Source organism: Strix uralensis, chromosome 4 (assembly GCF_047716275.1).
Source record: "Strix uralensis isolate ZFMK-TIS-50842 chromosome 4, bStrUra1, whole genome shotgun sequence".
In the NCBI taxonomy this organism is placed as follows: Eukaryota; Metazoa; Chordata; class Aves; order Strigiformes; family Strigidae; genus Strix; species Strix uralensis.
The window spans coordinates 91,417,488-91,431,197 of NC_133975.1; the positions used below are offsets into that span (position 1 = coordinate 91,417,488).

The 13,710-nt window shown below is 41.4% G+C and overlaps 1 protein-coding gene across 5 annotated transcripts in view; it reads right to left on the reverse strand.

Moving 5' to 3' along the window:
- Positions 1–13,710, reverse strand: part of RPAP1 (RNA polymerase II associated protein 1) — a 74,651-nt gene that overhangs the window by 40,871 nt on the left and 20,070 nt on the right. For all 5 annotated transcript variants that reach the window (XR_012628860.1, XM_074867815.1, XM_074867818.1 and 2 more), the window contains 8 exons: positions 11,473–11,655; positions 9,554–9,688; positions 9,194–9,373; positions 7,056–7,213; positions 5,642–5,821; positions 4,656–4,857; positions 2,608–2,717; positions 693–888 (listed from right to left, as the gene is read on the reverse strand). Coding sequence is in view for 4 of the 5 variants with exons in the window: in XM_074867815.1 (XP_074723916.1) it covers positions 693–888; positions 2,608–2,717; positions 4,656–4,857; positions 5,642–5,821; positions 7,056–7,213; positions 9,194–9,373; positions 9,554–9,688; positions 11,473–11,655 (1,344 nt within the window). In the remaining variant the exon portion in view is untranslated. The remainder of the gene's footprint in view (positions 1–692; positions 889–2,607; positions 2,718–4,655; positions 4,858–5,641; positions 5,822–7,055; positions 7,214–9,193; positions 9,374–9,553; positions 9,689–11,472; positions 11,656–13,710) is intronic.

Genomic DNA, 13,710 nt, shown 5'->3' on the forward strand with positions numbered 1-13,710 from the left:
GTCACTGCCTACACTTTCCATAGTGCTTTGTAATGTAGAAGTCTGGCCAGTGACTTAAGATGTTTTTCGCTCATCTGGTCAGATATTCCTATTAGTAACCAGGGAGCTAACTCAACATAAGGTGACAGAGGAAGGCTTTGAGAAAGCTTATGCTAGGTACTCCATCTCTCTAGGGCTCTGCCATTTCCTCTTCAGAGTCTGCAATCTTCCATGACACTCATTCTGAAAATTCAGGACAACCAGAAGTGGGAAGAAACCTCTTCAGTCACTGTAGCACTCATTCTCTTGTTTACTTTACCCTGTTTTTCTTTGTTATATATGCTTCAACCATCCCTTTCCTCCTCTAACACTCAGTTATTTTGCTTAGCCAAACAGTTATTTTAACCCTTCTCAATGTTCTTTATAAATCCATCCTTTAAGCATCATCATCATTCATCACCTGCTTTGTAATTCCAGCTTCCCAGGGTCAACTGGATATTGGAATTCAATAGATATTTTTCAGATCCTCATCCCACCTGTTCTAAAAATGGAAGTATTTCTTTCTATAGTACTTTGATGTTTTTAAAATATAAATACACAACAATTCATTTTTAATAGTCCTACTAACATCACTCTTAAGCCCGGAAAGATACAAATACTAACCTCCCTCACAAGTTCACCTAGAACTTACAGTGAAAAAAATCTATTCTCACCTTGCTGGTCAGGCCTTTGTGAATGTGAGTGATGCTATTGATGAGAAACAGGAGGGCAGTGAGGAAGGGGAAAGGTGACTTTGAGCCAACCAGGCTCAAAGGAGGTTTGCCTCCAGTGCAACTCAGAGATGCAATGCTGAAGACAGATTCTGGTGCTGGGGAACAGGACAGAGGGTTGCACAAAGCAGAACATGCCCTGTGGGAACAGATAAAGAGAGAGGGGTCAGGTTAAAAGCGCTCATACTGCTGAAGAATTATCTTGTAGGAATGTTACTATCTGAACTGTGCCACACATTGCATTAAAATGGAAGCCCCAAAGACTGTGCAAGAAAAAACCTAGTATCACAGTTAGTCAGGTAAGCACTATTGCCATACAAGCTAATGCCAGTGAGCTGTCACAAATTCTAATCTTCAGCTAAATTGTTCATGACGTGCAGCAACACTGATGCAGTGACACATCTCTGATGTCCAACACTTGAAAGCATTGGGGCCCACCTACTCAAGACATTTCAATAATAAACTGGCAGGCAAAGCAAAAAAACCAGCTTATATCTATAATTGACATTGCAAAAATGCTGCCCCTTACGTACTCATGAAATGCATATTTTTAAAGTCTGTTCAGAAAGAACCTAGTTTTAATGTACGTGAACGTGACCATGTATACTGCTCTTGGAGTGTTTGTGTGTGTGTGTGTGCTCACCCTCCGTGGGCAAAACTAGAACGTCTCATACCCCCCCAGACATACCACCTCTGTACAGGCAAAACCACTTACACAGAAGAGTGACCATCAGCATGTTGCTCAATGGTAATGGTGCAGCAGGGCAAATCCTATCAAAGATGCGTATCGTTGCTCTGTGACAGAGAACTAATTCTTTAAATGCATTTTGCTCTTCATCCCACTGGCATTACTATGTAGGAGATGCTCACAGAGCACCCTGAACTCCTAGCTGACTCTTCATTTTTACCAGCCAGTGTTAAGAACAGCCTAGGAGAATTCTTGCTGATGGGATTTTACAGCCTGACCAAAGCCTTTGTTTTCAGACCTCAAGGACAGGCAGGAAAGGGTCTAATAAGTGCCCTTGTGTTGGAAGCCTTGGTGCCACGAGCTTCAGACCTCAGTTCTCAGTCATGAAAGAACATGCCCAAACTGTTTGGTGACCATTCAAATACTCCTTAAAAGCAAAGATTTCAAGTGCCTCTCGTATCAGATGTTCTCAGAAGCAGCCAGATGTCTCCCTGACTACAAGTTAGGCCTTTTAGGTTCTCCCTCTCCAGAGGATTGATCACAGGCTGGTAGGGAGGCTCCCTCTACAGCAGAAAGAGAATATCTGCAGTGCCTAACAGTTCCCAGAGTCAGAGACAAAGCTTACATTATCCACATGTCTGAAGGAACAGTTTGGTATCTAGCCGTTCACTTTCCTGCAGGGGGTCTCAAAGCCTTAGTGAAGCTCTGCAGCAGCTTGAAGTCTAGTTTAAATTATTTTATATAAGCAGCATCACACAGAGCACGTGAATGGTACACACACACACTCTCACCTCCCCAATGTAAGAGGGATCCAAACTGATGTACTGTACTTTTTTTTTAAACCAGTGAAACCAAAGAAGAAGCAAAGCCCAGAGTGACTGAAATCAATCTGAAATTTATATGAAAAAACACAGCTACATGGAAGAGCAGAGATGCAGACCCTGCAGCAGCTCCAGTAGGAAAGGAAGAACTGGAGAACTGTGCCCATCATGCTTTAGGCTGCGAGGGGAGAGGACAAAGCAGGGCGTAGACAGAGCCCTGCTTCACACACATGGGGCACATATGTACAGGGGAAAGAAATGGGAGGGGGAAAACTGCCACAGAGTACAGTATAGAAGTGAGGCTCCCTTGGCTCCTGGCAACAGCATCTCAGCAGTGAGATGGTCTTACCTGAGCAAGTCCCACATGCTGTGTATGGCTGGCTGGCTGAGAAGGGGCTGCAGCACCTCAGATGTCAAACGTTCCAGTTCCTCTAAGCAGTCAATTGGATTGACTGATGGCTGCAGAACACGTGGAGAAAGGCAAGAAAAGATGGTGAATGAAGGCATTCCAGTGAGGACAAAAAGACAGATTTAATTGCTTTCTCTGTATTATCTTTTTGCCAGACCACACCACCTACATAGTTGTACTGCTCTAGGTTAAAGCTGGCCCCACTGCTGGTAGTGGGGAAGCTGAGAGCTGGCACCTCAAGGTGTTCTCGCACTGAAGTATTAAAATGTGTCACAGAGATTTCTTAATTGGCTGGAAGCAAGGTATGGAATCCTTGGGATCAAGATTCCCTAAATGAAAACTTGCCCTAAGCAGCTAAAAACCCCTCCCCATACCATCTATGTGCTGATCTTTCCATTTAACTTTAAGATGACACAAAGGTGATCAGAAGTACCTTGAGAAAGCAGAGTGGCACCATGAGGGTCTCCAAAAAAAAAATTATTTTAAAAAAAAAGAACCAAACTGTATAAAGTGTGATTGACCTACCCATCAAAGCATGACTGTGGATGAACAACGCACAGAGGAGGATCTGTGGTTTTTAGAGAATCATCCAAATTCTTCCAACCCTAGTAAGCAATATTCCAGGTTGAAGGAACATGCTGGCAAATTTTAACGTCCTTTCCCTTTATTAGAATGCTGCTTTAGGATACAGAAATACTAATTTCCATAACATAAAAGTCTAATTTTCCCCCAGGTAAAATCCCCCTCCAGAAATCAGCACAATCTACATGAAGATCTTAACCTTAGTTCTTAGTAGTCTAACAAAAATATTCCAAGAAGGTCCAGTATGCACTAATCTAGTTACTATAGAAGTTGATTTTTTTTTGCACTAGTCGATTCAAATGTGCTACATGCATTTTTATTTTTTTTTAAACAAATTAGCTAACCACAGATAGATAATTGAACTTCTTAAATGGAAATAAAAAAATCTTATGTCATAGTTCAAGGACTTAAGAAATTATTTTGTCAACCACTCTTCTGGGATATCTATAGAGGTTAAAAAGGAATATTCACCTCTTGGTTATCCTGGTTCTCTAATGCTCAGGACCTAATGACAGCATGTGACGGGTACTACCAACCTTTGGGGCACTAAGGACATCTCCGAAAGATACTGGTGGTTTCCACCTCAGCCACAACAACAAACTCAGTTGCTTTGGGCAAGCTTCAGAGGAGTTGCAGAAGCGTGAATAACTACAGCCATTAAATTACCCCCACACCTTGAAGACAGCTCTCCCAGGTCAGAACTCGGGCATATCAGTTGGGCAGTAAAGAGGAAAATTGCATTTATCTTTAGAACATGAATCTTTAAGGTAGCTAAAATATAAGACATTATTCTTCAACAGCATCACACTGATGTGTCACCTTCAGAAAACTCACTTTAAAAGATGGTCACATACTACAACTGTAACTGGGTTACAGAATTTGACCTTGAATGTCAGTGGGGCAGCAAATAAATTTAGCTTTATTGCTTCCTATCCAAAGTTCATATGGCATGACCCTCAATACTCAATCTTCCAAACAGATTATTGCAGGGTAGTTGTCCACATGTAAGCTCTCAGGCCACAGCAAATGCAAAAATGTGCACCTTGATTTAGCGCACATGGAGAAAGGCCTGCCAAACTAAATTGGGTTATATTTGCTTCATGCTTTGGATCTCTACAGTAAATCAGAACAGTCACAGCACTACCACATACCTCGACTCTGAGCCCAAAACAAGAAAGGACAAGAAAGGAAGACAGTGATATTTAGCACTGCTAATGTGAAGGACCAGCAGGCTGATATGACCCTAAATGCCACACAGCTTAGATATGAGCTGTGGTAAACAAAAGCTAGTCCTCAGCTAGATGCCTCAATATCTGTCTTTTTCAGCACTGCCTGTAAGTTCAGGTTTTCAGAGGTAATAGACAAACTGGTGAGATAAAAAGACAACCTGTATTTTCAGGCCTTACCTGTTGGCTGCAAGCACTGTAATAAACTCCCAAGTATATCATGTAAGTTGTGGTCAGAGGTTGGAGAGTGTGCCAAGTTTCCGTCTGGGATATCTCCTGGAGGAATTTTTTCAGACTGGTCTCAAGGAAGGGCTGTAAGCCTGACACTTGATTCCACACTACTGGAGGAGGTGGAATCTGTTCACTGTCTTCTGAGCTATTACTGAAACACAATGGAAGAATGACACAGGATAGCGAATATGTCTCAGAAACAATTGTCTCTCTAAATCATCATTTTTAATAGCAAGATTTCCAATTGCATGTAGTCTGGAAGGCAGTACCCGGCAACAGCCACTAGGGGAAAAAAGGTCTTTGCACATTCCCACAGACCAGACCAAATCAATTTAGGTAGAAAGGACAAATGCAGAATCTACTCATAAAAGCTGAAGTTTCTTCACCTGCTCTACTCCGTCCTTGAGCTATGCTCTAGTTTTACCAGACACTCTACCTCAGTATCCAGCTTTAATTAAAGAGTTTCTTGCTTTTCACCAGAAAAAGTACCTATGTCTTCAGCAAATCCAACTGCTTTGATGTCTATCAAAACCAACAACCTCTCAATCCTGACTCATTTTGGTCTCTGCAGAGAGGTTCTGCCCTCCAAACCTCAAGGAGGTTACTTTCTTTTCCCCAAAGGGAAGGTCAAAGGAGCTTCCTAGCTCCTTTCAGCAGGGCATTTGGCTAACACTGCCCTTCTGCCCCAATAGCTGAATGCAGATTTTTACTCCTGCCTCTTACCAGGCTAGCAGGTGTAGGTGTCAGACTAGATACCGCTTCTGACCTTGGGTCAGAGGGAATACACCCCTCCATGCAGGGATTCACATGTGGGACAGTAAACCATCCAAAATGAAGGAAAAAAAGAAGGTGATAGCCAGGTCTCTAAGCCGAAGAGAGGGAAGACAGGATGCCAACTACTCAGATACACAGAACTGGTGCCAGAGAGGGCCTACCTGCTCAGCTTGGCCTGCAGCTCTACCGTGTAGCCTGCTGTTTGCGTCACATGTATCAGCAGAGTAACTACTGCTGTCGCTCGCTGGACAGACAACTCAGTCAGAGGGCTCTTCCCACGGCAAGTGCTGAGCAACTCAGGCAGGGACTGCAGTATCCTCACCAGCACAGGGTAGAGATCCCTAGAGTACAAATCACAGTATAGATGAGGTTGGAAAGGCTCTCTGGAGATGTTTAGTTGGATTTTGTGTATTTTCAAGGATGGAGAGTCCACAATCTTCCTGTGCAACCTGCTCCAGTGTTTGATCGCCTTCACAGTAAAACAATTTTTCTTACACTTAAGTGACATTTCCTGTGTTTCCCTTTCTGTCCATTTCTTCTTGTACTTTCACTTCATACCACTGGAATAACCTGGCGCTACCTTCTTTACACTCGCCCATCACATATTTATAAATATTGCTAAAATGAGATTATGAGAGCCAGCACCACCACCAACCTAACAAAAACAAAGATGACAAAGGAAGAATACTGTTGTTCCAAAGTCACCTGAATGGGACCTACCTAATACTCTGCCTCCAAGCATTCCAATAATCTCTTGGAAAAGCTACTTTTATTTTATTTGTTTCCCTAGTTTTTCAAATTCTTGGCCAAAGTATCCTCGGTTATAAACATGCAAATTTGAGGAATCTTCTGCTGCTTCTCCTTCCTCAAGATTATTTACAGTGCTAAAAAATTATATAGCTTTTACTCTTTATTAACCAATACACCTGATTGGACTGGAGAACACAAAATGTAGTTATGGAGGGAGAATCTCCCTTCTGAAACTTAATACTAGCTTCCCTTTTATTTCTCTTTAGAGCAACTCCTTATCATCTCTCTGCTTCCAAGTCAGTGCAATTACATGTAGAAGATTCAATGCTTGAGATAGCTCAGACTTATCCCAGTGCAGACCTTGAACTGAAATGTCGATGCAGCATGCAGTCTGTCTGCCCCAGTCTCCTCACTTAGCATGCACGCTGGTGACTGCTGCCCACAGATCGCCTTTAGATCATCGGATCCAATCTGGGCGTGCTGCAAGCTACGTGTCTTGATGGCACACAAGCACAGATTATTCATGCCTTCAAGGAGAAAAAGGTGCAGCCCTAAAAGGTTAGGGCGATCTCCCATTGTACAGAGGAGAAACAACAAAATCCCAGTGCTTAAACACAGGAGATAAAGAACCAGAAAAAGCAATACTCAACACAACTACCTTTAGAAACTGTGGGTTTTATTGCAGGAGGTCAGAGAAAGGGAGATAGGACTCCCTGAAGGGAGTAGAGACTAAGCCTGGAGATCCCTATATTTGTCCCTCTGGAACAGGGTGTCTATTTTCTCTGTTGTGCCCTCCACCCCCATTTTTCCAGCTTTGGGTTGTACCTGTAGAGATCACAGGCCTGACCATAGCCAGCAGCCACAGTCCACAGACGGAAGGCTTCGGTGCTTAGCCTGATGGCTTCTTCCCTTGGCAGAAGCAGATCCAGCGGGTCTTCAGCTATAAATCGACTTAACCGACTTTTCATTTCAAATTTGTTAAGCTGTAAAACAAACAAACAAAATAGAAAAGAATAAACAACAAAAAAGACAAAGGGATAAGAGACATCAGTTGTATGCATCATTACCTCATTACTGTGACACACCAAAGAGCTGCAGATTTCAATTCAGCTCATTCTAAACTCCTCTTGCACTGTTCAAATCTGTCTTTATCTTGTGTAATGTCAAGGAGCATACTACAAAGGATCAATAAATGGTCAATGACTATTAAGAGAGAAGTATTCCTGGAAGGAATGCCTGGGTGTTACCTAATCCATTCCTAACAAAAATCAACTACACCTAAATCATTCCTGATGGGAGGTTTGTCTAGCCCACATACACTCTTTTTTTGGATGCTCTTTGCAGCACTTAACTGCTGTTAAAAAATATAATCATCCTTCTTTAAGTAGTCATAAATAGAACTCTATTAGTCAAGATTTCCTGTAAAGCTATATCTTATGAAAAACACTGTACGCAAAAGTACTGAATTGATGCTGGTATTATTTTTGGGAGGTCACACTAAATGGCTTTCAGAGGTCCTACAACCTAAATCTTCCCATGATCCTGTGTTTATTTCATAAAAAAGGGTATCTCCTGCCTATGACTTTTATAAGATTATAGAATTTTGATGCCTTGCAAATGTTCTGAGGTTATTTTAGTATTGAATTAAGCATGACATGACTCATTTGCAGTTCTCTAGAAATAATTTTTATCCTCCCCAACAACTGGGTATTTTTGTTTAACCATAAAAAAGAGCTTCTCTTTCCCTCTCCCACATATACAAAAGCTTGTGTGTGCTCTGTCTAAACAAATGAGATAACAATGTCTTTTTCACAACACAAGGACATATTATAGATAATTTAAAATTCAAATGCTTTAGAGACATCTTGTAGGGAAATCAATGCACACCAGCAAGAAAGCAAAGGAGCTGATGAATCAAACTATGAGTTCTGACACTCCTCCTACAGAACAGAGGGCAAAGTCAAATTTACTTCCAGAGGAGGAAGATGGAAGAATTTTGTTGCTAGCTAAAATAAATTCCTACAATGATGACTGATTTAGTTTTTTATTATCTGCCATTCCCATGTTTAAGTGCCTGTAACAAGCCATACGAGAGTGCAAGAGAAGCAAAACCTGAGTGGCAGGAACCTCGTAAGCAATTTTACATACCTTGAAACACCTGGAGTACACAAAGCCTGAAAGAGTAAAATTCAGTGATTTTCTATTAGGTTCCTAGCACCACTTACAGCATTTAAATATTTCACTATCCATTATCAGCACATTATTCTATGTATTTTATAGCACAGACTGGTGTTGTTCTGCTGATGTTAGCAACTTCCTGGATGGCAATTTATTAGATGCAGTTAACAATACTGAACCAAAAACCCTAAGAGGTGCTCCCTGCTCTGTAATGGGTGCTGTGTTACACATTTATAGCGCCAGTGTCATGACCTATATGAGTGAATGCAATAATCTCTGAAGTGGAAAACCTATCTAGAAGTAGATAAGAGGAGTTAGAAACACTAATAAATGACCTCAGAGTTATGACAAATTAACAGCAGGAAAGTTCAACCATGATTGTAGAGCACAAGGATAGTGATTAAATCTCTGCTTCATAAAGTCCTAAGCTGCCTATCACTGGAACATGGGAAAGTACAGAGCATCATAGACCAATGTGTGCTCTAAACATCTGTTATTGGTATGTATCACTGAGCTGTGCTATGTGATTTTGCATAACTACACTACGTAAAACAAAAAAAAGCAGAGAAAAGCTTGAGACAGCTCTTCTACTGGTACACAGCAGAAGGCATCGTTATTATGATACTGTCAATTCCTTCAACACACACATATGCTCCTTCTTCACAGTGATTATTTCAGCTTCAGCTCAGAGTCACCTCCAATTAATCCTCTATTTTTACTTTAAAAGTAAGGCATAGAGAACAAAGGCCTCTGCAATCAGAAAAGCTCTTCTGAGAATCACTCACCAGCCTGGCTGTTGCATTTCGGCCTCCAGATGCCAACACTCTGATGAACTTCATAGCAGTGGCACAAGCAACTCCATGGAGGCTGGTGAGTAAACACCCTGGTTCAGCCACCTGGGGATCCCACCGAGTAGGAAGAAATTCCCTGACAATGGTCTCAATCAACCGAGGACAGTCAAGCAGCTGCAGAGAAACAGCAGGCAGCACAAATAACTAAAGGTATGCAATTATGCAGACATGCAGAAGACATGAAAAACACGCAAGTTTTTCTGACCTCCTTGCCATAACTTTTACCTGCTTCTTTCTTTCCTTTTTCAAACCTTTCTTTACCATTCCCAAGCTCCTGTACAATGGGAGATTTACCTGGCTGCATGCTTCAGAGGAGTGCCTGGCTATGTGGGTGAGGATGTGCAGTATATCCAGCACTACTGTTGGAACAGGTCGTACCACCTCCAGAATGTACCTCAGCCGGTGCTGGATCCGTGTCTTCAAAAGTCCCTGAAAGAAAAAAAAAAAAATATTCCATTATGCTCTTAACAATTGCTCTCTGAACTGCAGTTGCTGGAAGACAAAAGCACATTCAATTACATCTTCTGCAGAGAGAGAGTTTTAAAATCACCTATGGGGAAAAAGAGAAATAAGTTTCTGCAGATTTGCCAGTACACTAGCAAATGAGCAAGAGTTAGCTCAAGAGAGCAGAAATGACTGAATTTCTGTTCTGAATCAGACTACTGGTGGGGTTTGGATACTTGTGTTTTCCAGAATATGAAACCAAGTAACAGGGAATAGGGCGATAACCTTCCCTATATGGGACTACTAAAACCTAATGTGGCTGAAAAGGGTTCTCATGCTCCTTGAATGATTTTGGCTAGACACCACCTCCAGCTCATGCAGCACTCTGTCTGATAGTACCTGTTATGTCAAAGGAAGGTGACAGAAGCAGAGAACACCACAAATTCCTGTTTTGCAGTAGGAAAAGAGAGATGCAGAGAGATGACGCAATTTTTATTACATGGCTCACAGAGCATAAGACCATGATCAGTGGCGGTGCAAGGAAAGAAATCTTCAGTTTAAGTGACAGCATTATGCAGTCCTAGTTCTGGGAAAAGGCAACTTTGTAACATCTGAATTCATACTACTAATATTTTTTAAAAGTTGCAGCCAAGCAGGGTAGTAGTTCTAGGCCTGACCGAGTTCAGGTGCTAGTTTAAACACTCCTTTTCCAACTGTGTGGAGTAATTGAGTTGTAACAGCTAATAAGCAGGTGTGAAATGGAATTTCACAACAAGTGGAACACTGAAGAATTTTATCCCAAATATCTTCTGAGTTCAGGCCACTTGGAACAAGTTAAAACCCATTATGCTGAACTATGCAACTGTTTCCAGAATCACGAACTGATCTCATGTCTTCTAGCTACAACTTCTCTGTTAAGCTTTTTGAACAGCGTCATCTAGTAGAATACATCTGAAATCATGAAGCCTCTCAACAAGACCAGATGCCCAAGTACAGTAGTTCTTTTTCCCAGTGAAGCTTTTAACCAAGGGCCATTCAAACACAGGCTCAAGCACATGGACTAAGCGATGGGATCACAGGTTTTAATGATCGCAGCAGGCAGGAGAGTTGCATCAGCTTCATCAAGGCTGTGTTTGAGATAACAAAGATTACTATTTTTAGATATCTTATCAGGAATGTGGGATTAAGCTTAGATATGTGAGAAATTCCTCCCAAACACTGTAACTCTAGCTGAGAAATGCAAATATGAAGAACGAAATTGGGGAAACACTAAGTAGCCACCTTATGTCAAGTACAAAAAGAATGTCATCGTACAAATTTAACTAGTTCTGAAATATGCAGCTGTAATGCTCATGTTTAACTTTGCAAAAGTACATATAGATGCTTTAATAATGGCTGGAACCTTTTCATTTTTAGCTCAAGTAAGTGAGCCTGAAAATCATGTCTGTATGCAGTCTTTCAGCAAGTCTTACAAGGTCATCACTGTGCTTGTTGCCAATTTCCCTGGAGGAAGTTAGAGATACTTAATGATACTGAATTCACACAGGTCAAGTCTCAACACTTTTAGAGATCAATAGAATTACCCTCCTGGTAATATATGACAGAAAGGTAACATCCAACAGCCAGAGAAGAGTTCTAATTCTTGCCCAGAATGTTCTTAATCGCATACACAGGAGAGTAGATGTTTCAGCAGCACACACTGTGTGCAGCACACACTGTGTGCAGAGCCTATTTTCGTAAAAAGATTTCATGTCTAGCTCTGCGCTTACCTTTACAACATCGTATCGGGCCACATCTGGATCTGGCTTGTTTTCATCCTTTAATTTTTTATCTTGAGACTTCTCTGTTACATTTAATTCTTCCTCTTCCTCCTCCTCTTCCTCCTCATTGTTGGGGACAAAGGGGAATGCAGCCATCCCTTGGTACCATGAGAAAGTCCAATCAAGGTATTTCTGTAAGGAGAGTAAAAGAAAATAAAATTCTCACAAAGAAGTCATGGAACACAAAAAATTTTCAAGGATGCTTCTGATTACAGAATGCTTTATTGATTCCCACTTAGCTCCAGGAAAACAACAAAGGGTATCCTAAACATGACCAAGTAGAATGCAATGCTTTTTCAGCAAAGTGATTTTAACTTGTGACCCACACACACTTGGGAAACCATGAAAAGCAATTACTGTGAGGTGAATTAAAGTCACTACATAGGTAACAGAAATGCAGCTTAACTGAAAAACATTTAAGATAAAAATAAATAAACAAACCACCAAGGCTCAAGAAGCTAAACTGCAATTTGGCATTTATTTGCTCTATTTCCATTTCTGGACCTGTGTGGAACTTAGGTCACAAATAATACAGAAAGGTCATGTAAAAATGTTAAAATAAAGACTGCCCGTTCATGTTTTTCTGGCTTTTGTTTGAACACCCCTCAACTTCAGCATATAAAAACCCCCTTTTTTGTTCACAGCTAATGACAGTGTCAGATACTCTCAAGTTCTAGGGCAATACTGCAATAAGTGAGCTTTCAACTCTTTAGAGGGGATTGCTCCCATAGCAGACCCACCTACCCCAAAATGTTTTAGAATATGAAAGACAGTCAAATCAAATGCTTGCACTACTTAATAGCTATAATAATTCCCGTTTCCTGAACTGGCAGTCAGAAATAGCTGCCACATTAGACAGAAAAGAAGTGGTAGACTTCAAGTAAACCCTGAGCTGTTCTGAAAAATTTCAAATGCAAGTGCCAAGGAAGCACAAGTTATTAGGAGACATAGGGAAAAAAAAAAGGCAATATTAAACGAAGTTGGTGAGTGAATGACATGGTGAGAAGAGGCCTGATTTTAGGGGATGAAGCCGAGTCCATCTGGAATAGAGTTTGGAACTACAGCCTTCCTTCTATCGAGAGAAGGAGAAGCACAAGCCACAGTATCTGGGTCATCAAAGGAAACAGAGAAAGGTGGTTCCTTCCCATAGTCACTGATGAATGAACAAAATCTTCAGACAGCATGACTTATGTGTGTTGATCTTCTGTGTTTACACTGGGGACAAATCCTGTTTGTCTTACAAATCCTGGAGCAAAAGGCCGGACTTTCAGCCCTGTCCCTTCCTCTAAGACCTTTTGAAACTCAGCAGCACAAGACTCTAGGAAGGACTCTCCAAATGAGAAAATATACCAACAGAGCACTCACAGTGCTGCTTCTGGCATCGAGAGAGTCAGCAATCCCCACTTATACAAGACATCACACCACAAGCTTTGATCTGAGAATCAGAGCACTGCAGAGAGTTATAAACCAGAGTAATATCAGAAGAAAAGAAACCACATTAAGAAGCTGATTCATAGCATTAATTACCTACCATGGGTGGGCAGGACTCATCTAGCAGAACACCATTAGGCTCATAGCCTAGAAAAGGAGCAAGATGTGGAGAAAGCTAGCTAGTGCTTTGTTTCTCTTGCATCCCCACTAGGGATAGCTCTAAAGACCCTGGAAGAAGTTGCAGGGGGCTTCTTGAGATCTACCCACTCTTCTCTATCACCAGCCCCTTTGCAGTCTGACACAGGAGCAGCTCACAGAAGGAACTTGAAACACAGCCCACAGCATGCTTTGCCTATAATGGACTGTTTCTGTCCAACCAGGAAGATATTGTAACCGTGCTCCTCAGGGCTCTCTAGTATCTCTGAACACCCAAAGGAAGTTTAAACCTTCTAACAGGAGAGAAAGTATCAAGGAGGAAACAGACAGATGAAAATGTGAAATTAGGTATTCATCAGTGTAAGAAATGCACATGAGAACAGCAGAAAACAGACAATGAGAGAAACAGAAAATGGCACCATTATGAGGCATAAGGCAAAGCAGAGAAAATACTTAATCTGTTCAGAGCAGGAAAACTACAAAACAAGAAGGCAATAACACAAGAAGCCATATTAAAAAAACCCTAAATTGTACACATACATTAGTAGAGGCCTGATCTAGACTGTAAAGATGTCAAAAGAGAATCTCAGCAGCTGGCAC